General features: G+C 41.5%; 1 protein-coding gene and 1 long non-coding RNA gene across 10 annotated transcripts; one reads left to right on the top strand and one right to left on the bottom strand.

Moving 5' to 3' along the window:
* Positions 1-29: 29 nt before the first annotated feature.
* dcaf6 (ddb1 and cul4 associated factor 6) lies at positions 30-27,251 on the top strand. Of its 8 annotated transcripts, none has more exons than XM_040005342.1 (21): positions 30-381; positions 6,069-6,130; positions 8,295-8,387; positions 9,928-10,113; positions 10,198-10,311; positions 11,467-11,602; positions 13,623-13,834; positions 15,318-15,411; positions 16,876-16,995; positions 17,745-18,095; positions 18,424-18,630; positions 20,237-20,296; positions 22,159-22,339; positions 22,991-23,100; positions 23,242-23,533; positions 23,693-23,734; positions 25,762-25,900; positions 26,050-26,206; positions 26,290-26,378; positions 26,459-26,564; positions 26,657-27,251. In XM_040005342.1, exons 1-21 carry the CDS (start codon positions 285-287, stop codon positions 26,713-26,715), a joined length of 2,907 nt encoding a protein of 968 aa, XP_039861276.1. In that variant the 5' UTR covers positions 30-284; the 3' UTR covers positions 26,716-27,251. The 8 variants fall into 8 exon arrangements, with proteins under 8 accessions (XP_039861276.1, XP_039861277.1, XP_039861275.1 ...); XM_040005343.1 differs by having other exon boundaries at positions 22,156-22,339; positions 23,705-23,734; XM_040005341.1 differs by having other exon boundaries at positions 22,156-22,339.
* LOC120717397 lies at positions 644-22,159 on the bottom strand. Of its 2 annotated transcripts, none has more exons than XR_005692189.1 (3): positions 21,678-22,159; positions 18,593-18,600; positions 644-656 (listed from the first exon to the last, which is right to left on the bottom strand). It is a non-coding gene; the product is annotated as an uncharacterized LOC120717397 (long non-coding RNA). The 2 variants fall into 2 exon arrangements; XR_005692190.1 differs by lacking the exon at positions 21,678-22,159 and adding an exon at positions 19,956-20,290.
* Positions 27,252-27,281: the final 30 nt, after the last annotated feature.

Below are 27,281 nucleotides of genomic sequence, written 5' to 3'. Positions count from 1 at the left end.
AAGAAATAAACCAGGCTAGGCTAACAGGACAGATAGTTAGCAGCAGCACGGAGAACAGGAACACAGTCAGGCTTCAGCTCAGTGGGGAGGGGGGGGACAGCGGAGACCGGACAGGAGCGACTCTTTCCCTTCCAGCAATGCGGACACTGAGTGTCTCCTCCAGCTAACGTCAACGGCGTCCCGACGGGCAGGGACTGCTCCGAGGCGACGGGAGATAAAAGGCGACATCAAAAAAGGGGAAGGGTTAGCTCTGTTTCAATGTTATTGTCAATTCAGAACCACATATGGTCACAATGTCCTGCACTGGCAACCTCGTTTGGGATGTAAACAAACGCCTAATTGGATACAGCGAGCCTAACGCCATCAGGACCAACTATTTAGGTAAGAACAAAGCAATGCCTCTTTACTGCTAACGCTGACATGTATGAAGAAACGTGTAGGAGCAGTGTGCATCTGCAGACTGTGTGTGTGCTGCTGAATCCCAAGAAGTGACAGGAAGACTGTGTCCCAGTCCAAGACACTACCTGCTTAATAACAGACAGCTGCCGCTATCCGCGCTCCCCCGTCCCCCCAACCTACACAGTGTAAACATAGCCTGCACCTTTTATTTATAGTGAAGGAGCTAAAACAGTACAAAGACGAGGTTCAGACTTGTGCTTAATTTGTAGCAGTGCGGGCCTGTTCATCACATCACATCACATCATACAGACATAATGTTACTTTTTCAAAGGAAATGCAGTGTAGATCTCATTTCAGTGCAATCACAGGATTGTGCAATCATCTGTAGAAGGCACCCCCATATATAGTAGTCTGAAGTATATCCCTGTAATGGCACAAATAATGCAATAAAAGCAGGGTTCAATCATGTAATGCGTTTATGAGAGGCTGGTGCATTAAAAATAAAAGCGCTCTGAGTTTGGCAGGAGTCTGTTTACAGTAGAAAGTGCTGACAGCATCAGGCTTTCTTTTCAAGACACTCACAGAAACCGATGTGTCATTACTGCTGCGTGAAAAGGCCACAAGGTGCTGAAAGTAGCACAACCAGCAGGGCCGGGAAGGATTAGAAGAGGAAATTAAAATGGTTTAGTTTGCAATTGTTTGACTATCAAAATAAATGAGCTAAGATGACATAATGATGATCATAATAATCATAATAATAATAATGATATTTTTATTCATCGTTACAGCCAAGAAATTCCCATGTTACAGCAGTCAAAACATTTAACACGCCACATAACCAAAGAGTTTACATTTGACAAAGGAAAATGGCTCAGAAAGGTTAAATTGTACAAAAGAAAGGAACACAAGGAAAATAAGTCCAGCTAGTAAAGATGCTATAATAATAATATTACATCTAGGTAACAATTCAAATTGCCTATATTTACAACTTTCGAGCACTGATGCTTTTTACATAATGTGTGCATTTATCAGTGATACTACGTCCTTTGCGCGTTGTAGCATCATATCCAAACTGGAAGCAAGCTTAAAGGACCAAAAATGGTACAAAATGTATTAAATGAAAAATTACTTTATTAATATTTAAATAAAAATGACAGGTTTTATACAATAAAAGTAGTCACAAAAAAAAAAATATATATATATATATATATATTAGGTAAATATCTGGAAATGGTGAAGGCGAAAATATCTCACACTGAATGAAATGCAGCAACTTATTAAGGTTTTAATGCAATTTTAAGTAAAAGTAATAGGACTGCATAATTTGAGTCAATAAAATGTGTCACAGCGCTGCACTGCGTTGATTATTTCTTACATCCTTGGTTCCTGCAGGCAGAAACAGCATTCCGGTTCTGCTCATCACTGATCTGCTAGGAAATGTAATCATTGAATTTTAAGGCTTTCCTCTTTGCTGCTGCATTAAATGCATTTAAACTTGGGGGGAAGATATTTTTCTATCATATATTTCAGTCTGTTTATTTTTTTTAAAGTCCTCTGGAAAAGACTTTAAAAAAATATAAATTTTAAAGTCCTGGTTGCTGAAAGTTGCTATATTGATAAATTATTCACAGTCATAATTTGAATGTGTAAAGGTAGGTCTCCTTTTTTCTTTTTTCTTTTTAAAGTGCAGATATAGTTATTTTCCAGTGTTGGTTGTGAAAGGACAGTGCAGGAGAACAGAGGATGTTGCCCATGGTGCACTCGGAGAGATAAAACTGTCAGAAAGTCTGTACCTCACGGCTTTATAAGCCCATAGAGGTGGGGCAGGTGCCTCAGAGGTTTAGTCAGTCCTGTATTTAGCATGTCTGAGAGATAGTCAGAGCTGTTGTCGTGTAGAGGATACATGCTGTGATGTGTGGGTCACAGCTCCTGGAGGGTAAATTTAGCTTAGAAGAAGCGTTAGAGGGGAACAAGTTGGGGGTTTGTATTCAGCTGAAACTGAGAAATGTCCCGTGAGGTTTAAAGTCTTCTATATTGTAGGGTTTTCCTAGAACTGTGATAGGAAACACCTAAGAGATGATTCATATAACTAGGAATTACTATTTTTACTCATCTTAAGTTACATCATACTAAGTCATTTTATTTATAAGAAAATTTAAGATCAACAATTGTTGACAAAAGCTGTATAGGTAGAAGAACAAAATCGTTTAAAAAAAAGAAATTACAAACAAATGATAAAGAAAACAAATAACAGGCAAACTTAGTCCATTTTAAAAGCCAACCACTCTTTTTCGAGTCAGAGTCTGTTTCATGACTTCTCTGAGTCTGGTTCATGAGGGCAGCAGCCATCCCTCTCCCTAGCGACCTGAGGGGGGGATACTGAGGCATTCGAAAAGTGAAGTGGTTCAGGCAGAGATATAATCTCTCCAGTGTGTACTTGGTCTTCCCTGGGTCCTCCTCCCAGTTGGAGGCAGAAACACCTCAACTAAGAGGTGCCAGGAGGCATCCCAGTCAGATGCCTACACTATCTCAACTGCCTCCTTTTAATGTGGAGGAGTAGCAGCTCCATTGTGAGTCTCTCCTTAATGACGAGCGCCTCATTCAGCTCTGAGGGAGGGTCCAGCCACCCTGCAAAGTAAGCTCATTTCCTCCAATTGCATCAGCAATCTCATTCTTTTGGTCGCTAGCCTCAGCCCATGGCTAAAGGTGAGGTTTGGGATGTTGATCGACCGATAAATCGGCAGCGTTGCTTTCACGCTCGGCTCTCTTTACACAGAGAGGCAGATTGGTACGATTCTGGTCCAGTCCATCTGCCAGTCTCCTGCTCCCTCCTTCCCTCACTCGTAAACAAACCCCAAATACTTGGACTCGTCCACTTGGTCCAACAAGTGGGCAATCCAGCTTTTTCTAACTGACAACCAAGGCCTCAGGTTTGGAGGTGCTCTTATAAAACTTTTATAAAACTTCAGTGGAAGCTGGCGGTCGAGGCTCGATGAAGCCACTTAGACCAATTTTTCTGAAAAAAAGCAGAGACAAGTTTGATTGCACTGTTTTTTGTGTGTGAACATTTTTAAACAGAATGTAAAAAGTCTTGCATTTGATTCTGTGAACTGATAGTGAATCTGAGTATTGTTGCAGATTTAGGCATGACTGTACTTAGTACATTACTCATCATTAATCCATTTATAGGTGACGTGACTGTGCTTGCGATTGGTGATATCAGAGAAACTTTTGAAGTGAATCACTCCCAGACTATTTCTGCAACACCTGTTGAAGCAAGTTAAGGCTCTTGTTGGTATATAAGCCACCAGACTTTTGCAACAGCTCACTGAGTCATTTCATTATTACTAAAGTAGTTAAAAATATAAAGGAAAACACAAGGAAAGCAGCTACTTTATTTTAAAATTAAATATTTCTGTTTTTCTTCCCTTAAAGGCTGTTTTCACACTGGAATAATGTTTTTATTGAATACAATAAATGCTTAATTGTGACAGCAAATTCTTCTTGATTAAAATAGTTCACCTTTATAAAAGAAAAATATTAGCACAAAGAAGTTTACTGACTACTGTTACATGGGGTTTTAGTTTTTGAGGTGACTAGTAGTTGGTCCAACCACACTGACTGACAAAGAAGAGTCCATAAAGTATGATCAGTTCTTATGGGAGCCTGTGCACTCACCCCATCAGGGATGTGAAGACATTGCTGCTCAGCGTCTTGTAGCAGATGCTGCCGTTTCTGCTCATCATTTGTGCAGTACTGCTATAATAATGATCAGTGGCCTGATTGCTGCTGCTGGATGAGGACATTAGCTTTGGCACAGTTTGCTTTTCCCTGTCAGGCTTCACCCTTTAAGTGACAGTTTGCAATGATGAAGGAATGTCCTGCTTTCTCTGGTAGTCCTTTGCTGACATTGACAGTGAAACACACTGCCCTGGCTCACATTGGATGTTAGGGAATTCACGATGTGTGTGTGATCTTAAAACAACCGCGCCAGCGTTGTTAATATCAAACACGTTATTCAGGTTTATCCGAAGCGTCTCTTCCTTTTTTATCTGAGGCACAGGTTGGTTATTTCTTCCTTTCAGGATTGTCCTGATTGTGCTGTTTTCCTTCCAGGCCTCCCAGTAACATTTCTTTCTTTTAGTCTGGACTCTCACCTTCTCCTAGATGTGATTACCGAGTTTGATTCAAACATGCAGATGCTTTTAACGGACTCCTTGCAGGTAGACTTCCTGTAGGCCCTACTACATGGTGAGCCACGTTGGTGTTTGTCAAAAAAAAATGAGAGTGACGAAGTTGTGAAACTCAGAGGGGAAGTTGGGAACAGCAGATAAACTGACGGAAATTGGGCTCATAATGAATGAACTGCTTTTTGCCTTGTCACGGGTATTTTCCCATTTTCACTCAAATCCTTGGATGTATTGTTGTTGATTGTCTTTGAGTTGATCTTACCACCGTTATTGTGGATTTCCTCTGTGATTGTCTTGAAGTTTATTAGTGGAAACCCGGTTCCACCATTAGAGGTTGAGCCAATTTTTAAACGTTTCAACGGCACCCTTGAACGTCTTTCCTTCTTCCGTGTGTGTGACTTTTAATAGAAGTAGTTTGACATGTGTGGCTCATTCAGGGTGTGCGCTTATCGGCCTGAACCTGTTGATGGAGATGCTTGTGATGCATACCAGCTTTCTGTGCACAGTGTGATAAATGTTATTGGATCCAGGAGACTGCCAAATATAACCACCTTATCTGGATTTCTTATCTTTTTGTTGACGACATGCCTTAGATAGTGAGAAATCCAGCTGTGCTTGCACGCAGATGATCAGAAAACCAGAATTTTTTAACTTATCCATCAGGACGACCATATTGCTGTTCATCATGCGGTGATTGTAACTGAATGAAAAAAAAACTGCAAAACTGATGACTTTAGAAAGTGAGACCCTGACCCTGAAGCTGTTTGTTAGAATAGCACATGCTTTGAAGAACACACATCCTGTTGCTACTTATCCAGAGGCCTGAATCTTCCTGTGATTTGCTAATCAGGTAATTACTTCAGTTTCCTTCCCCTTTGTGTGTTTGACTCTTTGATCTCTTTTTGTTTTACTGTGTCCTCTTTACCTCCCCTCCTGTAAAACCTTTCATATCCCTCCGGGTCACTTACGTCTCTGTTCTTTGTGTTGGACTACCAATAAATATCATGTCAAGCTTTAAAGTTGCTTACTCCAAAACTGTGTTTTAATATCTGCTATTTGAATTGATTTCTCATCCAGTTCAACGTCATTTTGTTGCTAAATTAATCAAACACCTGGGAAATCTTAGGTGTGTGTGTGTGTGTGTGTGTGTGTGTGTGTGTTTGCTCTGCAGTCACAATAGAAAGATGTTCACAAAAATAAGATAAAATATTAAGGGTTGACATTGTGAACTATCGAACCACTGTTCCTGCATTTCGAGTCTTATTGCAGAGCGGTTTTGTTTGTACTCGCCTCGTTTCTTCCTGTTGGTGCAAACAAGGCTTCCACTGCATGAATAATGGAACACAAGCTACAGAGCCACTGTTTAATGTGACATTTTATTCCTGTTGCACTTAAGTGAAGACTGGTAGATAAATGCGATTCAAATGAAAGTTTAAAGCCTGACAGCCTTCTCAAATCTACATGTTTCTGTTTTCACAGGTAGAAGAGAATTTGTCCAGAGGCTTAAACTCGAAGCAACACTGAACGTACACGATGGCTGCGTAAGTGCCCCACATTTTTATCCGTCTCTTCGTGTTTATTGGTTGAAGTCCTCTCCCTGCCAAACACGCCACGTCACTTTTTCTCAGCTTGCTGGTGGAGCCTTGAACAGATCAGATCAGGTCAGGTGGTTAATTCCTCTGAGAAACCTGAAGCTGACATAACAGTCACACGTCCTGTCACACTACAGGGCAGGACATCAGCCTGTCCAAGACACCACAACAAGCATTGCATGCACGCAGGTCTCAGGAGAGCTGCATTAAAGTGCAGCTCTTAGCCACAACGATTGAGATATTATTATTATTATTATTGCATTTTCTGAATATGTTAGTTTGCGTTTAGTTAAGTAGCTAAGAGCTTCTGTATTAACACGGTGTATGTTTTGTTTTTGTCTTGGACTCTACAAGACTTGTATTATTCATTTCAAAATAATCTTTATTTAGCTATACTTGGCCTTCAGCCATGTTCTGAAATGAGCCGTTTTAGCTCCTTTACTGATTGACTGTTTCTTATAAACAGATGACTTGAACAAGCAGGGGCTGTTGTGCTCATTGTCAGTCTATGAGGGATATCAGACATCCTGACATTAAAGCATCCAAGAGTGGAAAAAACAGTCTGAAACGCAGCATTCAGAGCAGCCTGAAACCCCAGCTGTAAGCTCATAGGGATTACTTGTATATACACTGACCTCACTATTTAAGGCTTTGGCCATGGCCAATACGAACATCCACCTTTTTAACAATGTATATGTGACAGAAAACAATAAGTGTAACAGGTCCACTTTAAGTTATTAATCAGATAAAGACTTTCTATTTGCACCACCTAAAATGTGTCAATTTAGCAGATTTTAGCATCAGAAGAATAATATTAGTGAATATGAATTATTGTGAATACTTTGATTACTTTTATTATAGAAATTTTAAGCTTGGAGTTAGAGAAGTTTTTCAGTGGACACCATGAGATACCTGACCTGTTCTGACTCTGCACTGTACCACATTACACGAGATGCTAACCCTAGCCTGTGTTTAAAAATGCCATCACAATAAATAAATAACACCATTTCCTGCCTCATCTGTCACCATCTGTTAATCTTTCATTAGGTGAGGAGGGGCCTCACCTACACTCCACCTCAAATCTAACTATAGATGATGTGCAGCGTCTCAGAAACTGAGTCAAACATGTTAAAAACCCGATTCAGACGTGAGGTCTGCATGTAGGAATACACACAGTGTAATGTCTCAGCAGAGGCAGTCTGACACGATGAGGCGCTGACGGAGGCTGCAGGTGTTAATGAAATATTGATCCACAGAGTGACAGCAAACACTGACCTGATGCATCACTCTTCTTTTGCTGTTCCTTAGATCCACAGCTAACTCATTTTCTAGCCTTATGTTGGTGGTTATTTCAGTTGATCGAACTGTTAATGAACCTAATTTGAATTGGACAATGGCATCCATATTTTCTTACTGATTTGAAGCAAAGGCATTCAGGGATTTTCTTTGTTGCTGATGCTTAACAAGCACAGAAAAGACAATAATATAAATGTAATTGTGTGCAGGGACATGCCGTTTCTTGTTGGGGCGATTGTGGGGCGATTGTGGCTCAAGAGTTGGGAGTTGGCAGTTCGCCTTGTAATCGGAAGGTTGCCGGTTCGAGCCCCGGCTTGGACAGTCTCGGTCGTTGTGTCCTTGGGCAAGACACTTCACCCGTTGCCTACTGGTGGTGGTCAGAGGGCCCGGTGGCGCCAGTGTCCGGCAGCCTCGCCTCTGTCAGTGCGCCCCAGGGTGGCTGTGGCTACAATGTAGCTTGCCATCACCAGTGTGTGAATGTGTGTGTGAATGGGTGGATGACTGGATATGTAAAGCGCTTTGGGGTCCTTAGGGACTAGTAAAGCGCTATATAAATACAGGCCATTTGTTATTTGCTTCTCTGATAGTAATTCACATTCGTCATGCAGAATCCTCTCTCACGTGTCCACATTTTGGGGCTGGACTGAGTTATTTATTTATTATTTAACTATTTGTTTTACATCAATCTCGTATTACATAAAATGAAGAAATTCAGCAAGTCGTCACATTTATGAAGCTGTAATGAATGGATGTCGGAATTTAACTTGCGTTTGTCAGTGTAAACACCATGTAAGCGCTCTCGCTGATCTCTCCTCAGGTCAACACTATATCGTGGAACGACACGGGCGAATACATCCTGTCAGGGTCGGACGATACCTTCCTGGTCATCACCAACCCTTACAACAAAAAGGTTGTAATCAAATGTGTCTGACATTGTTTATGGATGAACACCAAACTGATCATTTTTAACTGTTATTCTTTGCATAAATGGTCAATTAGCCATAAAACAGGACAAAAAGCTTAAATTGGCAGAGCACAGTTGAGATACTAAACTAAAGGAATTATTTAATGGATGGATGTTCCACAACTGTTTTTGTGAGGGATGTCTACCCACTGAAGGTTTGTTTCGCTGGGACAAAAATATCCCACATTATTCTGAACCTTTTTTTATCTGCCCACATTTTTCTGAAACAGAAATGTGGTGAATTGGAGGGTGGTGCTAGTCTTTAAAACTGGGATTCTGAGCAGGAATTTGTATGTTTATTTTGTTTTTTAATGTAACTGTTATCTAATGTAGAGGTAGGAGATCTCCTGGTCTGTGTAGTTGTCTAGTTAGGTTCATCTAAATCAGGGGTGGACAATTCCAGGCCCGGAGGGCCGGTGTCCCGGCAGGTTTTAGATGTGTCCTTGAACCAACACAGCTGATTTAAATGGCTAAATTAGCTCCTCAACATGTCTTGAAGTTCTCCAGAGGCCTGGTAATGAACTAATCATGTGATTCAGGTGTGTTGACCCAAGGTGAGATCTAAAACCTGCAGGACACCGGCCCTCGGGGCCTGGAATTGCCCACCCCTCATCTAAATTAAGCCGAGTCTCCAGTTTGAGTCTGTATTCATCATAAAACTCTAACTCTTAAACATTAAAATTACATAAGTGTCTAACAATCTATGAGAGTCTTGAGAGTGTTTTCATCTTTGTTATTACAACAGTGGTAAGAGAAGTTTCTGTGGTTCCCTTAGTTTCTCTTTCTTTGACATATTTTGACTTTCAAATGATGTCATATGAGGGGAAAAGGGAAAAAAAACAAAACAAAATGTCAAACGCCAAACCTAGCAGCAGAGTCGCATTTTGTGGCTAACCGCTAAATAATCCCAGTATGCCTTCCTGTCTTTGTGTAGTTCATGCTGGGCCTCTTTGTCTTTCTTTTAATTTCTTCATGGAAACAACTTGATTTTTTTAGGCAGCATGCAAAACTGAAGTAACTGCAGGATGGAAATGTATGTCTGGTCTATTGCTAGTGCAATAAAATAAAAAGCTACAAACAGCTGCCAATTGCATATAAAAATGGCTGTAATTGCTAAATGCAGTAATTTTGTTAAACACCTTGAATTCAGTCACATCTTTATTTATTTGAACTTCCGCTGTGGCAGTGTGCAGAAACAAAACAGCAAAAATGGTATCTGTCCAAATACTTAGGGACCTGACTTCAGCTTGGGTTTAGACAAAGATTGGAAACAGTCAGAAAAAGCATGGCATTGCTCCCAGAGACCACTTACCAGCAACTATAAATACTACAAATGAACACATTAGTGTCTAAAACTATGTAAATGTGTGCAAAAATCACCCAGGATGTCAGCATTTTATACTCTTTCATCTGCTGATTTGCTGCCTCTGGTCGAGCATTCACTCTGATGCAGCTGTCATCATGCATTTCTTCTTCTCTGCTTCAGGTCAAGAAGTCTATACGTTCAGGTCATCGGGCAAACATCTTCAGTGCGAAGTTCATGCCCCACACCAACGATCAGGAAATTATCTCCTGCTCTGGAGATGGCATCATCTACTACACCCACACTGAGAAGAGTCCCGAGTACAACAGACAGTGTCAGTTCACCTGCCATTATGGAACCGCTTATGAGGTGCTGATTCACAGAAGCTGATGAAAAGGGTTTCTCTCTTACTCGTTACCCTCCTGTCTTCTAAGCTTCGCTTTGTTTCTTCAGATTATGACTGTACCGAACGACCCCTACACGTTCCTGTCCTGCGGGGAGGACGGCACGGTGCGATGGTTTGACCTTCGCATGAAAACTAGCTGCACTAAAGAAGACTGCAAAGATGTACGGGTGACATCTGTGATGTTTGTCTTTTTTCTGTCTGTGATTCATCATCAGTCAGGATCAATGTGTTTGTAGCTTTGGGGAGGGATCGATTGAAGAACCATCTTTTTGTTGTGAAACCCTGGCAGGTGCCCTTAAAACCAGATTAAAACAGAGAGGTGATCGAGCTTTTGCAGCAACACTATCAGATCTATGGATTAATCTCCCTCTCTGTGTCTTTACAGCTTAGTTATACAGTCTTTGTTAAAAATGCATTTATTCTCTTTGGGTTTTGGCTCCAGTGTGACATTTTTTTTTAAATGTTTTTATTATATTTGATAACATGTATTGAGCTTATTTTTTTCTGGTTTTTAGTGTAGCTTTTCCTGGGGCTATATACGTTTATATTGTACTGTTGTTTTCATTGAGCTATATAAATAATCTTTATATAGCCCATTTAAGGAACTTGACCTTGAGTTTTTCACAGTGTTTAGTGTATAAGAGTTTGTGGATATCTTTTTTTTTTTTTTTTTTTTTTTTTTTTCAAAAATGGCTCACCGGACTTTGTATTCATGCAGGACTGATAATGGACCCCCCCTCCCTTTCTTACTTCACTGCTTTCTTCACAAACAGCTTTTGGTCTCTCCTCTAGGAAGCGGTTTCTTTGGCTTTAAACCAGCGTGCTTCAGTTGATAGATGAGTGTGTGTGTGAGAGAGAAACCGTGTCCTCCTAGATTATGTTGCATCTTCTTGTATTTCGTGCTCCAGATGAGAACCTGTTACCCTAAAACTGTCAGAAGAGTTTTACCAGCTGCTGTCACCGGCCCCTCTGCCTCCCCATCATCAGCCTGCAGTAGTCAGACCTGGTAGTGCAGTTGCTCCACTTTATTAGGTGCAACTACTTCAGAGTGATACAGCAGTTTGGGATTTGACATCAAATATCTTTAGTCTGACCAGTGATGTTAATGTGGTCTCATAAAGCAACAGAAACACCTCTTGAGCTTCTAAAACTGTACCTCTCAAAATGATTACAGTTGAATCAACACAGGATTTATTGCAGGCATCAGTTTTACATTAGTTTACATCATTTTTAAAAAATTTTTATTCTCAATCAGTGATATCTGCCATTACTGAGCAGAAGTGACTTCCAGACCTCATTGCTCTCTTTCATTTCAGGACATCCTGATAAACTGCAGAAGAGCAGCGACCTCCATATCAATTTCTCCGCTGGTGCCGTACTACCTGGCCGTGGGCTGCTCCGACAGCTCGGTGCGAATCTACGACAGACGCATGCTGGGCACAAGAGCGACGGGTAAGCAGCCCTGCACGGTGGACTTAGCCACTCTACACGTCACAAATTCGTTATCCTCGTGTTAATGTGTAGGTAACGCAGCCTGTTGTGGTTGAGAAAATAAACTTACAATGTCCGTTTTTGCTTTGAATGTTCAACCAGTTTCTTGTTTACATGAAGGTAGCGGGGGGAGGATCTCCCTTTGAGTTTTTGGTCCCAGCCTGCTGTGCTGTGCCTCGTCTCTTGTTGGACATTTCTATTTTTAGATACTTTCACGAGTATTTTTACTTCTTCCTGTGTGTTTTAAATCCTTCTGACAACTGCTTATAAAAGGTATTTATGGAGCGTTGTTCCTACACAGAATGCAAGTCAGTGTTTTTATTCAGAGACTTTTAAACAGACTGTTTAAACAGTAGGGTAAGGTGAGGCATGCCAACAAGTTGTTTTTTTTATTAAACTTTATTCATAGTTTTTCTAAACCAAGCTAAACAAAACACTTAAATTCTCCCTATCGCTTATCCCACTGAGATTACAAATGTAATGGAGAAAGAAAAAGAATAACACTGATTTAATAAATCGATGTGGATATTAATGGGATAAACACAGTACATGTGTATGACGAAAAAAGTATGGACATTTCTCCTTAACTCAACAATAAGTTTGAGTATACCACAATTACATACACTAACAAGACCAGCAGTAGCTTCGTTATCATAGTGACCAGGTCGATAGATCCAGTTATTAAAAGATGGAGATTTGTCTGATTAATTATTGAATAAGTCTTCGGGCCATTTCTCGGCAGTGTTGCTACACTTCCATCAGGAGTTCAGTGTTTAGATAATCAGGGTGGATTATTACTCTGGATCCTACTGTACATTTTAGATGCGTTGCTCTTTGTGCCGAGGTCTAAATCTAGTATATCACTAATAATATTATTGGCCAGCAAATATGGGAGAGTAAAATGTTTTAATAAGAAAAATTCATATTTATGAGCATCTGTAAAACTGTCATTTGGACTGTTCTAACTTTTGTGTAATGCCTGAAATAACGAGTGTTCCTTAGAACACAAATACATCCTTAAGAAAGTGAATAAATAAATACAGACCATTTTTGTGGCAAGTTTGAAAACGACGTCAGTTTGAGACAACGAGAAAAGACAACTGTTCAACACAGGAGAAACGAAGCATAGCTGATTGATGCAAACAGGTTTTCTAAACTGGAACCAGGTTTTTAAGGTGCGTTCTACAACAAGGTTAAGGATATGAAGTTGTTTTCCTTTGGCCTTTGTTGATCTCATTTAAAAAAACAAACAGTTACTGGATTGATATCCAATCCCCTGCTAACTCAGACAGGACTTTGATTTTTTTCACCTCAGGCAGAAGTCCAGTCTATTAATTTGGCTGTTCGTGCTGCCCAATAGACTTGGGTACTTCTAGACACGGGGATGGCATGGTAAACCTTTCATCTTGATTATATTCACTCCTCCAGTGACTAATGGGCAGTAAAGCTCAGCACGCCAGCTCTTGTTTTGTAACAGAGTTTTAAAATGATGTTTTTAGAATTCCTTTTAAAACACGTGAGTTTGATTCTCAAGTAGGTAAGTTGTGTGGCTTGAACGAAAGGGAAAGGATTAAAATCTGACCCAAATTCCAACTGACTGACAGGATGTGTATCTAATCACATCAGTAACCCTTTCCTTGGCTCTAAAGGCAGTGGCTATGGATTCTATAGAGGAATAGTATAAGACGGCAACGCTGCCAAGTATCGCAATATAGTGGGAACAGCCTGAAACCTCAGAGTTGGTGTGCAGTGAAGCCAGTGGTGAAGACTAGATTGTTCTGACCCAGGTCAAAAATGTTGAACTAAACCAAACTGTTTTTCAGCGCAGTAAATAGACATTTCCATTCAACACATTCAGTTGCTTTTGACATATCATTTATATCAAATCCACCGAATCGTCTGGACCAAATCCACAAATATAATTAAGAATCTTGTTCACCGACTCATTGGCTAAGTTGCACACTCTCTCTCATTTTTTTAGGTAATTACATGGGCCGGGGAACCACGGGCATGTGTGTTCGGTTTGTTCCCGCTCACCTGGCCAACAAGTCGTGCAGAGTGACCTCTCTCTGCTACAGCGAGGACGGTCAGGAGGTGCTGGTCAGCTATTCCTCCGATTACATTTACCTGTTCGATCCCAAAGATGACCAGGCTCGAGAGCTCAAGGGCCCGTCGGAGGAGAGGAGAGAGGAGGTGAGATCCCAATGGGAACTTTTCTTCTGTCATTCTTTTCTCCCAAACTGTCTTTTAAAAGTTTATATCGGTTCAGACACTGTGCTGTCATTTAGACAGTTTTCCATTATTCCAAGTGTGTAATAATTGATCTACAAAATAAAAATCTGCCTTATCTGTCAGTCTAAGGCGAAATCCAAAAATATTTACCACTTTTTAAAAAATGGGTAAAATACCCAAAACAATCAAGAGTCTCTGTCTTTTCTTGTTGATCAGCTGACTGACTACTGGAGTGTAGATCTCAAGTTAACATGTACAGAGAAGGTTAATGGAGGCCTCACATGTTATGTCCCCTGTTAAGAGTGCTAACAGCCTTTTGACTCTATAGAAAATAAACATAATCACGTCTGGCTGAGCGGAGGTGTCCATGCGGCTGATTTTTGGGGGCGAATAGGACCGATTGTTGTAAACAGAACTGACCTTGTTGTTGCTCCTCTGGGCCCTGCAGACATCAGTGCTAAATCTGTGGTGGCTGATGCAGTGCAGGGAGGTGAGCAAATGACCCTGAGAAAAACAAACCCAATACAAAATGTCTGTGAAGGTTCTCAGTCATCCAGGTCATCGTAGTCAAAGGAGCTTGCAAAGAAAAGCGTCTGGACTTCTTTAAGTTGCTTGAAGACGTTTCACCTCTCATCCGAGAAGCTTCTTCAGTCATCCGAGAACTGAAGAAGCTTCTCGGATGAGAGGTGAAACGTCTTCAAGCAACTTAAAGAAGTCCAGACGCTTTTCTTTGCAAGCTCCTTTGAACCCAATACAAAGAAGGAAGAAACACACTGAGGATGGAAACAGCGTCATGAATTACTGCCTGATCTGTTTGGGTCTTAGTTATATTTCCTTTGTTAGTTTTGAGATTCAAACAACTGAACAATCAAGGAAACTGCGTGTTTACGCTCGGTGGTGGTCTTCACGTGTGTCCGAATGTGCTGGATCACGGTGCCATGGCGAGTTCAGCTGTGTCTAGATGCAACCACCACATGCATTCCTTTCCAAATACAGCGAGCGACGCAGGCAGCGTTCCTCAAACCACCAAAATAGTTCAGGCTGATTTTGGGGCAGGCGAGGAGCAGTGTTCCTTACCCCTCTGTTTTCCTCTACCTGCGACCTTGTTTGTTTAATCCTTTTATCTGATTTATTCAACTGTCTTTCAGCTTCTGCTCCTTTTCACCACCTGTCCACACATTTCCTGACTGAAGCGGTGGATAGTCCCTGCTCTAAGAACCTCTTTTTCCTATTTCTGGCTCTCAGCCTGTTGCAGCCAGGGGGACTGGAAAGTGGCAGGCAACCTCAGTCATGCTGCCAGGAGGAGGGGGGGGGGTGGGGGGGAACACTTTAAAGAGGACACTGATAGAGACGAGTAGTGTTTTGCTTTGGCAGCGCAGCTATTTTTGACCATGCCTTGACTGACAAACTGCTAATCTCTGTGAATGTGTGTGTGTTTCCACAGCTGAGGCAGCCTCCAGTGAAGCGCCTCCGTCTACGAGGTGACTGGTCTGACACTGGACCCCGAGCTCGCCCTGAGAGCGAGAGGGAGAGAGATGGTAAGATCACAGTATGTGCTCCTGCTCGTCTACAGCGACGGTCTCGTATGACAGGCCCGACCTCTGACAAACTCTGAGAAGACTCCAACCTGCAAAATATATTTTTATATACTGCTCAAAACATTAAGGGAACACTTGCATCACACATTGGATCTCTTAGGAACGAAATCCTCAAGTTGGAAATCTTGACTGCCATTCAGTGGTAAAAATCATCAACTCTTTGAGGACTGGGTTCAAAATCACACCAAAAAGTTAGTTGTTCAAGCGTTTCCTTCATTTTTAGCAATATATTTTCCCCATATTGATTTTGTAATCTTAGACGAAGAAGAAATCAGGCCATAAAACTGTCTCACCACCAACTCTGCAACTTATGAACATAACCAATAAAAAGAGAACCAACAGTGCAGTGATCTGTGGTAAATGCATTTAAATCCCAGCTCCCATCTTAATGAACACTCAGAGCACTTTCAGCACAAGCTACATTCACCTGGTAATGGGCACTTTCATGCAGCACTTTTTCTCTTTGATGCAGTGCTTTCTCTCTGGCACAGACACTCACACTGATAATACATCTGAGTTTTTAGGGTTCACTGTCTCGTAGATCCAACCTGACCTCTGGACGTCCTGCTGTTCTTCCTGAGCTTCAGTTCTCTTGATGCATCCATCAAGTTTACCCTTTAAACTTAACTGGAGCTCAAGAGTATGTAAACCCGATTTAAAGTGTTTCCTTTAAAGTTGATATAGTTGATGCAGGGTGGCCCAAACTAGACACAATAGCAATAAGAGTGAACAAACATCCAACTAAAATAATGGTTGGGTTGAAAAATGGTTAAAAAAAAAAAAAGCTCTGGGGCAATAGTAACAGCTTATATTTCACATAGTCAGGTGAAAATGTGTGTAAAAAGCTGAACTTCTTTATAGTGTATCAAAGTTTGCTTGGATCAGAGAGAGTAGAAACCTCACTTTGAGGCAAATGACTTGGAGCGGTCTCCTGCCGCAGGGTTTTTTCCACCATAGATGAACGTAGTTTAAGTTGTTTAATCTATTTTGTTACTGTGGTTTATTTTGTTCAGAAATTTAAAAAAAAAAAAAATCAGTCAAATGGAGGAAAAACTCAGCTTCGGGTTTCAGGTGATGACTGTTTCAGAGTGCTTTACTTTGTTCACAAGTTGGGTTTTTTTCTTTTCTAGTTAGATTTCTTGTTTGTTTTATTTTGGTTGTCATTTTTGGGGATAAATTTTCCCTAAATTCTCATATATTAAATTAATAATTTGTGTAATGAGTCATCCTTGTGCAGGTCTTAATGAGCCTCTGCTTGCATATGATCAGTTATGATAAGCAGTTTCTTTTGAGTACAAATACTCCAATTTTTTTTTTTTTTTTTTTGTCGTTTCTATAAATATGGACTGTGTCAAAATGAAAAGCTTGACAGGATCTAAAGACGTTTTCCCTTTTTTGTTCCAGGGGAGCAGAGTCCGAACGTGTCTCTGATGCAGAGGATGTCGGACATGCTGTCCCGGTGGTTTGAGGAGGCCAGTGAAGCCCAGAGTAGCAGAGGAACCCGACCTCAAACACGGCCCCGAGGTGAGGCTTCAATACTCCGGCCTTCAAACGGGCCAAAAAGTGTCTTTAAATTATTTATTTGTGTCTTGAACCTGATCTGTGTGTCAGGTTGACCTGATGTTTGGCTTTTCTAAATGAAGTAGTGCAGAGTAATGAGAATGCCACTTGTTTATTCACCCCCCCCCCCCCCCCCCCCCCTTTTTTTTTTTTTTAAACGTGCAAATGAACAAATGTGACCACTGCATTTGGCAGCAAATGCACACGTAGCTTAAAATGCACATCACTACTGAATATATAGTGATATGAAAATGGTAAAATAATACTCTTTTTACCTCAGACACTACACTCTGCTCCGGGTTCTCTTCAAATACAGTCTCATCTCTGCTCCACTCACATCCTGAAATGTGTACGAAGTGGTTGTGATACACCTTCATCTCCTGGATAAAACCATGAAGTTCAGACCGAGCAGATTCACATGTTTAATGCTTTATTTGTAGTCTCAGGGTGTCGTCCATCACTTGTTCGTTTACATCCCTTTCAGGAAGAATTAGCTAATTTATTAATCACTCAGTCTTTCATGTTGCGTTAAGAAGACCTAACATCCTCACTCTGGCTTGCACTTAAAACTGTCACTATGGAGGAATTTGTTGACGATTGACTCATTAATGTGCTTAAACTTCAGTAAGACTGACTGTTAAGAATCTTTCTGTGATAATAAACCGTAAACTAGCCAAAATCTAAAATCATTGCTTGATTTTTTTTGTCTTCAGGTACAGCTCTTCGTCCCGAGGGGACGTTGAATGCTCCAGCTGCCGCAACAGGCGACTCTAGTCAGGAGTCCAGCGCCCCCGAGAGGCCTGTGGGGACGGACTCCCCAGAGGTACCTGCCAGTCCCGCAGCGGCCACCACTGCGCCCATGCCTAAATCCACCTCCTCTTCCTCCTCAGGGTCATCATCAACAGTCACAGCACCTCCTCCTTCCAGCTCATCATCAGTGGAGACCTCAGCCACTTCTTCCTCCCCTCTCACGTCGTCCCCCGACTCAGAGCAGCGGAGTCAGGGTGACACAACCGGGACCCCGACGCCGACGGCCACGCCCACCTCTGAGCCCGCACTCTCAGGTAAGAAACCAGGACCGCACTCACTGTTCACATGTAAGCCTTCAGTCCAATGAGGAGGGTTAACTGCTCGGTGTGTGTGTGTGTGTGTGTGTGTGTGTGTGTGTGTGTGTGTGTGTGTGTGTGTCCGCGTGGGTGTGTGTTCATTGGAGCCACTCCACTCAAGCAGCAGCCTCACTTCACTTTATTTTCCTTCAGCATCCTGTTGTCCTCCTCCTGCTTGTTTATTTCATTTTTGCCCGATTCTCTGTGCCGAATCTTCTCCTCACATCCTCCGTCAGTCTTCTAATCGTGCATCCACTCTTCCTCTCTTCCTCTGCTCCTTTGTCAGAGTATGGTCCTCATCGGCTGCCCATAAGTTTAGTGTGTAGGCGTTTGCAGAGGTTGCTCCGGCTGGCTGACCCACCTGGACGGGGTCGGCGAGCGGCCCCTTCTCCTTCTTCTTCTTCACCTTCTTCTTCCTCTGCAGCCCTTGAGAGACAGTCGCAAAGAGCTGCTACCTCTGCCGCTGCTGCTCCTGAGAACCAACCCCGTACAGGTTACCCACCCCTCCGAGCTCATCAACCCTGCAGCAATCCCTCCATAAGGGCTGCTCCCCTGCCATTAACCCGTCCCCGCCTTTTAAGCAAAGACAGCCATGTCTGTTGTAGAGAGGCTCCAGAAAGACCCAGTCTTGCTGTTACTGACCACTAACCACACACTGATCTTCCCCGCTCTCTTATTATTCACCCCTTACTTCCTCTAAACTCCAGAGTCCAGTGTGTCGCCTCTCCACTGTTTGCTCAGCCCTTAACTCACTAATGCTCTCACTCCATCTTTCCACTTGTTGCTTGAGTTTTCACCTGCAAACTCTCCTGCTGGAGTGGCACCAGACGGTATGAAGCTTTGCTTTGGCCTCATGGCTCATGTGGTTGTTCAACCATGTTTGATGATATAACTTGCCTTTTTATTTTTATTTTTTTCTTCAATGTCATTGGATAGGTCACATTACTGGCTTCACCTACTGCTGATGTTAAAATTAAGGTTATTTCCATCAGTTAGTGTTGCCCGTTTTATAAATGTGTCTCGATACTCAAAAGCCGGTGGACAAACAGAAAAAATAAACAGACATAAGTGATTTTACTTACTTGAGTTGAACTAAAATGCTTGGAAAAAAACAAAAACAAAAACAAAAAAATTCTGAAATGCTGGAGTGAAAATAAGCAAAAAAGCATCCACTTTGGAGTCCACAGACTGACTCTGAAGGAGCTTCGGAAAGACCGCAAAACTATTGCTCGGTTTTCCTATTTGCAAGAATTTGTAACATTTTAACAGATTTTTTTTTTTTAATTTATTTTTTTTTTTTTGTCTGTGCACGAGCGCAAAGCAATAAAGTAAAACCCTCGAATCAAATAATGATTATGTAATATATGTTTATTAATAAGTTATTTTTTAAGTTTGTTCTGCTTCAGTTTTAATGTGACAGCATTTAGTTAACCCAAAGAGCTTCTCTCACTTTCAGCTTTTTTCTCTAAAAACGTAGATACAACTTTAATATTAAAGATATAAACCGATTTTTAAAAAAACACAACAAAACTGGCTTTACATAATGAGGCATCTGTTATGAAAGCTTTTATTGAACACGTCATTGTGCAGTTCAGTAGACACAATATTTAAATTGCTTCTTCTCACTTAATTGGCTTTAGTTGGTCACAGATATCTTGGAGAAGTGTGTTGTGTAGCCAGCAGCCAAACAGATGTTGTTGGGTTTTTTTCTTTTGTTGTTGTTGTTGTTTTGTTGTGGCAAGCCCAAGTAAGCACTTCTTGATGGTTGGGATTTCCAGGTTCTACATAACACGGCAGATATAAAACATTTCTTTGCACATCTGTAAAAAGCATGCATGAAAATCATGTTCTTGTTTCCGTTCAGACTTACTAATCGCTGATTCTCACTGAACTTCCCCAACACTCTGTAAACCGATCACAGCTGTTATCAGATGAAGGAGCTTTTTTATTTTTGGCTGATGTGAAAGCTCTTTCTGCTTGGCCTTGGATTTATTTATTTATTCATTTATTTTAAACGTGATTTAGAAGTTTTTAACCCGTGTGAGCCCTCACGTTTGACCTCTTTGTTCAATGTTTAGTTGGTCTCATTTGTGTTCCAGATTCCCCCTCGTCTGTGGTAAACAAACAGCTGGGATCCATGACTCTTGATGAACAGCAGGGTGCGTCTTTCCCAACCCCATTCCCTGACCCTCACCCTGCCACTCGCTTTGTCTTCTCCACCTTCTGTCTTAACCACTTTCCCTCATACTGTCTTACTCCACTGTTTGTCCTCCATCGATTTCATGTTTTTGTTTTCTCTGTATCCACTGCTTTACTGTTCAATATTCTACTGTCCAGATGTGGATGTGTCTGACTGTTACTGTTGCTCTGGCCAAAGGATTTAATAAAATTGTTTAAGAAGTTAGAGCTTTGAGAAATGTAATAAACAATATCTCCAAAATTAGTTCAAATGGATGACAAAGAAAAGCACTACTCAGACATATACATTTCAGTGCTCTCTGCTGAACCATCTGTGCAATATTTAGCTTTTTCTAAAATGCCCTACAACATCTGACATTTCTCCTTTGCAATGATTAGCATTGGTAGTCAGATTTAATGTGGCTTCATCTTTAACAGTTCAGTTTTATTTGTATAGTGCCAAAGCAAAACAATGGTCTTTCTAAGGCACATATGTTGTTACATAAACACTTCACAACAACTCTGAAAAGCCCCAATGGTTCACTCTTGATTTCTCTTGATCAGAGTGGACCATCTACACAGCTTTGTTTAATTTAAAAATAATGTCATATTCAGTTTAATTTAAACATTTTACTGTGTTGTAATTTAAAGAGGATAATTAAAAGTGGATGATGCTCATCTTAAGCATGATCAGAGATTTGGATATTGAGCTATCTTAGTAATTCTAGGCTTTAGAATATGCAGGTATACCTGTGATCAGTGCTCTAGGGTTCAACAACTTGCACAGTAGTAAAGTCCCCTTTTGGCATCGCTGATGGTTGATAAAAACCTCACTGTGCACCACATAATGCACAATGTGCCAAAAAAAAGGGGGTCAGAAAAATCTTTGTCTCATTTCGTGATGGTGGATCAGTGTAACTATTACACTTACACACTTACTTGACTTCTAAGAAGCCAGGCATAAGCCTATGTGCATGCCCAGACACGCCTGTGCTGCAGATGTTTATGTGTGCAGATGCAACTGGGAAAATGGAGCAGGCACATTCACTTTAATATGACTCTCATAATAATGATAAGTTAATGGATCACTGGGGAAATTACAGAAAATTATTGCTTTGATTGGAGCTATCACTGCTCACGATCGCCGACATCATCCTCCATCGGCACACTCCCAAGCTCCACCCACCTCCTTCTGGTTGCTAGGGGCAGCCAATCAGTTACTACTAATAAATAACTTTTCTAACTACTCTAGGACAAAGGTCTGAGTCCAGAGGTATTTATAATACTTTTTATATACAACACCAACAGTATAATATCAAGCTACTTTGTGTGTACTGTATAGCTTTATATATGAAGCACTACATCTGTGATTATTTACAGTGCATACTGACAGAGATATAGCATTTAGCATCTTAGCAACAAGTCCCTCTTTGTCCTCCAACTCAAATTTTCATCTTCCCTGGAAACCTGTTCCTTTTCTTCAGTGTAGCTAGCAGCTAACGGGTGTAATGACCCTTTAGGGCCTTTGACATGTGTGTGTTTGTGTGCGTCTTGTGTCTTGCTGTTGTGGCTGTCTGTCAATACGTGTCTTTTACGACGTGTCCTTTGTGGTTTTGTCTAACGTTTGCTGCATGTTCCCATTTCTGTTTAATGTTGTTTATCAGAGGGAATGGATGCAACACAGAGTTGCATATTTGTGGTGTGTTTTTAAATGACCAACTGCACACTGCAAACGACAGGAAGAGTTACTTTTGATCAGAGTTTTAGTCTGTACAGCCAGTGCGTCTCAGTAAGCCCCGCTTGCTTGTTTTGCCTGTGTGTATTCTTCTTCCTCTCTCAGTAGCAGCCGAAGCTACAGCTTCACCTGCTGATGAATCTGCTGCTGCACCAGCCAGCAGCATCCCATCCATCTCCACCTCCACTTCCACCAGTCGACCCAGTGCAGCAGAGCCTGTCCTCAGCCTGCACTACAGCTCAGAGGGAACCACCACCAGCACTATCAAACTGGACTTCACTGATGAGTGGTGAGTGATGGCCAGTGGGTGTCAGCTTCCTAGGTTGAATGTGACATTATACTTGGATGAACTTTATAATCTCATATTTATAATCCTCATATCTCCTCCTCTGTATACCTGTATGTCAATACAATAAATGACAATAAAATTTAATTTTGCTCATGTTGACCTTCAGATAAATAAGGTTGACATGATCATTTAAATCTTCATACGGTGCTTTGTATACGTTTGTATACAAAGCACACACCACGCTTGTGAGAGTCATAGTTTTTAAGTTATCAGGCTTTTTGTCAATTTTTTTGACAAATAAATCAATAAGTTGACAGTGAAGACGTTGGTGGATGTAAGCCAAACTTTAATGGAGAGTTAACATGAACCCACCTTACACCCTGACAGAGTTTTATCAGAATTCATTCAGAACTTTTCGAGCTGTCTTGTTTACAGACAGAATGAAAAGCAAAGGTCTCCAGTGCAACTTCACTCATTCCATTCAAATTCAGGTAACTCAATAGGAGTTACCTTCTTATAGTCGGGGTAACTGCATGATACTTGTGTCTTCCCATATTTTTTTTTTTTTTTTTTCCCCAGATAAATATGAGTAATTTTCAGGAAAAAAACACCCCAAAAGGACTGATGGTAACTCTTGTTCTTCCACTACAGGAGCAGCAGCACATCCAGTTCGATGGGCAGTGGAGGCCCCAAAACATCAGAAGCTGCAGCTGTACAGAGCAGAGAGAGTCTGTCGACAGAGAGCTCGGTATCAGAGCAGGGTGAGTCGTCTCCTACAGCATCATGAAAACACCTCTATCTCAAACATTGTCTGATCTAGAACAATAAACATGACACAATGAATGGCTTAGTGTATTCCAATCCTGATTGCAATGATATGAGTTTGCTGGCTTCCTCCGTAGAACCAGCATGTGATGCCTCCTGCTCCAGTGCCCCCAGCAGCTCAGCAGCTCAGGTTCCAGCAGAGGGCTCCTCTGAGGGAGACAGCATGGCGTCTTCGCCGCAGGAGAGGAGTCAGCCGGAAGGTACAGAGGACAGGTCAGGGGGCTGTCGGCGAGCAGAGCCCTCTACAGAGGAGGGGCAGGAGGGCGTGGAGGGCCAGAGTCAGCCCGCACGCGGCAACCAGGACTCTGATGACAGTGATGATGATCCTATTCTTATCCCCCCCTCAAGGTTCAGAGGACAGGGGCAGAGGTGTGTTTGAGAGCATAATGTTTCTTACTACAAGTAAGAAAAACTCTGTTTGAATGCAGGTGATCATTTCGCATTCCTTAGTTCAGTTAAAAAGGGGGTGGGTGTGCCGATTTTAGAATTTGTGATGCTTTGCTGTTGACTGTTTTACTACAAATATAGATTTAATTCCAGAGGATCTGCAGTAGGAGATAGGATGATCAGGTAATCTGTTTGCATTGGAAAGTGAACGCATCTAATGCATCAGGAGTGTGACATGCTGCGGAGCATTTAAAATTAAGAGCACAACGTGATGTGCAGTAATTGGATAACTTCTTTTCTTTTGTCTTGGTTTGACGGTTTCTCTCACAGTGCACTAATAACACACACAGCTGACTGTAGAGTGCCGTGCATGTGAGTACTGACTCCACAAATGGTGTGAACAGAAGCATCACAGCTGCATTTTGTGTAGAACAGATGGAGAAGAAATGAGTGTCATGCATGAAATCCTTGCAGAAAGGAGCCAAACGAATATAAAACGGACACATTTACACACAGCGAGGTCAAAAAAGGTTTAAACAGAAGTGCCATTTTCATAAATTTCACGCTGTATGCCATCTCAGTAGATTTGAAATGAAAGTGGCAGCTCATGAGCACTTTTGGCTTTAATTTGAGGGGATTGAAAAAAATTATTTAACAGTTTTAGGACTCAAATGTAGTTGAACATGTAACTAAATAACCTGTCCGCAAATTATTTTTTTAAAGATAAAACATCATATTTGATTTAATTCGACCTTTATGGTGCCTTTTGCAGAATATTCAACTCTTTACCTTTGGAAACTTGATCAAAGTAGATTTCCTCCCCCTGGTGGCTCATCCTGATTATGAGCACAAAGCTGTCGAGCTGACTGACAGCCTCTGTCGATTCACTAAGAACTTCCTTTCTCTACTAGGAGATTTGGATGTATGCAGACTATTAATGCCTGACTACCTTGCTACCTCTGTGCAGACCTCCCCATGTGGGGTGGCTGTGGCTCAGGTGGTAGAGTAGATCAGCTACTGACTGGAAGGTTGGTTCGATCCTTGGCTTCCCCAGTCTGCATGCCAAGTATCCTTGGGCATGCGGCCCAAGTTGCTCTCCGATGCGTCCATCTGTGTGTGAATGCTTAGATTGCACTTAAGTACAGAAGGAAGTGCTTGTATGAGTGGGTGTGAATGGGTGAATGAGGCATGTTGTAAACAGCGCTTTGAGTACTTCCAGGAGAGGAGAAAAACGCTACATAAGAATCAGTCCATTTACCCATCACCTCCCTGTTACACCCCCTACCTGACGCAAGCCACTAGTTCCAGAAGAGCTTCTGTCTGTAGTGAAGAAATTAATAATGAAATGAGATTGTGTGGTCTTCCTTGCAAAACAATTTTGCAAGGAGGCAGAAGAAGAGATGGGAGAGCATCTGAGAGCTGGGATTGATGGAGGAAGCCAGTTGCTGTCTCTGCAGTGGTGTTCAGGTGGTGGAGTTCTTCATCCTGTAATCATCCAGGCTGTTTATTAGGCCACTCGTAGTGTCACAGCCTAATGGTGGCCTGTTTTCCTTTCATTTAGAGCTTCTTTGAGCCTGTGTTATGGTTTTACTGCAACAGCTTCCAAATGCAAATGCCAAGAATGGAATCCCCTCTAGACTATTTATTTATTTGTTAAATTCAAGTAGTAATAACATATTTTTTCTATGCCAATTGAGTGAATTATTTAGTTGACAACCCCAAAATTAGGCAGTGTGCATAATTCCATAAATGCTAACCCATTACCTTCCTCAAATTAAAGTTGAAAGGCTACACTTGCTTTATGTCTTTCTTGCCCCCTCTCTCTCTTTTATTTTTCAGCTCTATTCTGGTGGCTTGTCTGGTCAAAATTATGAAAATTGTATCATTAAAACATTTCTGGATTTAGCTTTGTGTACAATACTGTTACAGTGTATATCTGGTTGAAGTCACTCTAAGGTTGAGAAGAACAAACTTTTATTGGCTTGAGTCGGTTATGATGGATCAGGCAGGTGCTTTCGCTTGCAAGTGGCTGCTTTCTCGCTTGGAGCTTGTTTGTTACAATCTTGTTAATGGTTTAAAAAAAAAATATCCGTGTAGCTTAGGTCTGAAGCATGAGACTTGAGGCAGCACTGACAGCATGGGTTTGTTTGCTTTCAGGCACGTGTATGAGTCTGGGGTTTCTTTCTTCTTTTTTGTTTTGTTTTTCTTAGACAATCAGCAGCAGCTCGTATTCAGGAGCTGTTCCGCAGGAGGAAAGAAAGGAGGGAGATGGAGGAGAGCGAGACTCAGAATATCAGGAGACCTTCAGTCAAAATGGTCTACAAAGGACACCGCAACTCCAGGACAATGGTAAACCTCGGGCCACGCGTGTTGTATTAGTCTGAACTCATAATAGTCCATTGGCTCTGATATCAGTGTTTTAACTGTTGTCATCAGACTGTGAAATTTGAAGAGTACAGTTTCCAAAATACTCAATGTTCCCTTTTAACTGTGTGTAGATAAAGGAGTCGTGTTTCTGGGGCAACAACTTTGTGATGAGTGGTTCAGACTGCGGCCACATCTTCATTTGGGACAGACACACTGCAGAGCACCTCATGCTACTTGAAGCCGACAACCACGTGGTCAACTGCCTGCAGCCGCACCCTTACGACCCCAGTGAGTCCCGCGGATGTCCCGCCTGAACCCGGACAATGTTTCCTCACTTGTTGACATTGCTCTCATTTCCTGCTTTGTTTCAGTTCTGGCTTCTTCAGGGATAGATTATGATATCAAGATTTGGTCGCCACTGGAAGAATCACCGTCTTTCAACAGAGTCCTCGCTGAGGAGGTAGAGTCAACCCACAGAAAAGAAAAGAAAAAAAACCAAACCCACCGTAAAACCTTTCTTCTTCTTCTCTTCTCGTCAAGGTCATCACTCGGAATGAGCTGATGTTGGAGGAAACGAGAAACACGATCACAGTCCCGGCCTCTTTCATGCTTCGAATGTTGGCCTCCCTCAATCACATCAGATCAGGTACACACACACACACGCACACGCATGTAGCACGCTGTTTTTGTTAGACCAATCTCAGCCTCTCTTTAATATTTGCCTCTTCCTCTTTGCAGATCGAGTAGAAGGCGATCGCTCCGAAGGCTCAGGCCAGGAAAACGAGGACGAGCAGTAGCCAGCTGGAATTTTATTTTAAAATAAACACTATTTCTTCTTGCTGTATAGCACTTGAAAAATACCCGAGATTTGTACAAGTATAGTGTAGAAAAACTTCCTTTTGAAAATTAGTGTAATTTCTAGCCCCTTGTGTTTTTTAAGAAGACTTTCTTACTGATGTGTCTGTATGAGGATAAACTATATTTGTGTGAATGTAAAGGCAAGGACGTCAAAATATAAGTGTGAGGAAAAGTGGTGGCTGGTGTGAAAGTTTAAGTGCAATATTATTTTGTTAGGAGAAGGTGAGCTTTGATCAGTGTTAACGTTTGACGTTTTTGAAACTGTAGCACAGCTGAGAAATGTTGATGTGCTGCTCCGGCAGTTACGCATGTGAATACAGACATAAAGTAAAACACGGATGCTTTAATTTTCTTGTTGATAAAGAAGAAGAAGAAAGGGGGGCGGGGGAAGAAAGCTGTGGATCTTCTCCCCAAAAATATGTTTTACAAAACCTGGAAAAAATAAAAAATAAAGCCAAATGGTATCTCAAATATATCTGCACTTGGGTTTGGATGGAAAATTTAG

Source organism: Simochromis diagramma, unplaced genomic scaffold (assembly GCF_900408965.1).
Source record: "Simochromis diagramma unplaced genomic scaffold, fSimDia1.1 OVJJ01000501.1, whole genome shotgun sequence".
NCBI classification, from domain to species: domain Eukaryota; kingdom Metazoa; phylum Chordata; class Actinopteri; order Cichliformes; family Cichlidae; genus Simochromis; species Simochromis diagramma.
This window is presented reverse-complemented; position numbering and strand designations above follow the sequence as displayed.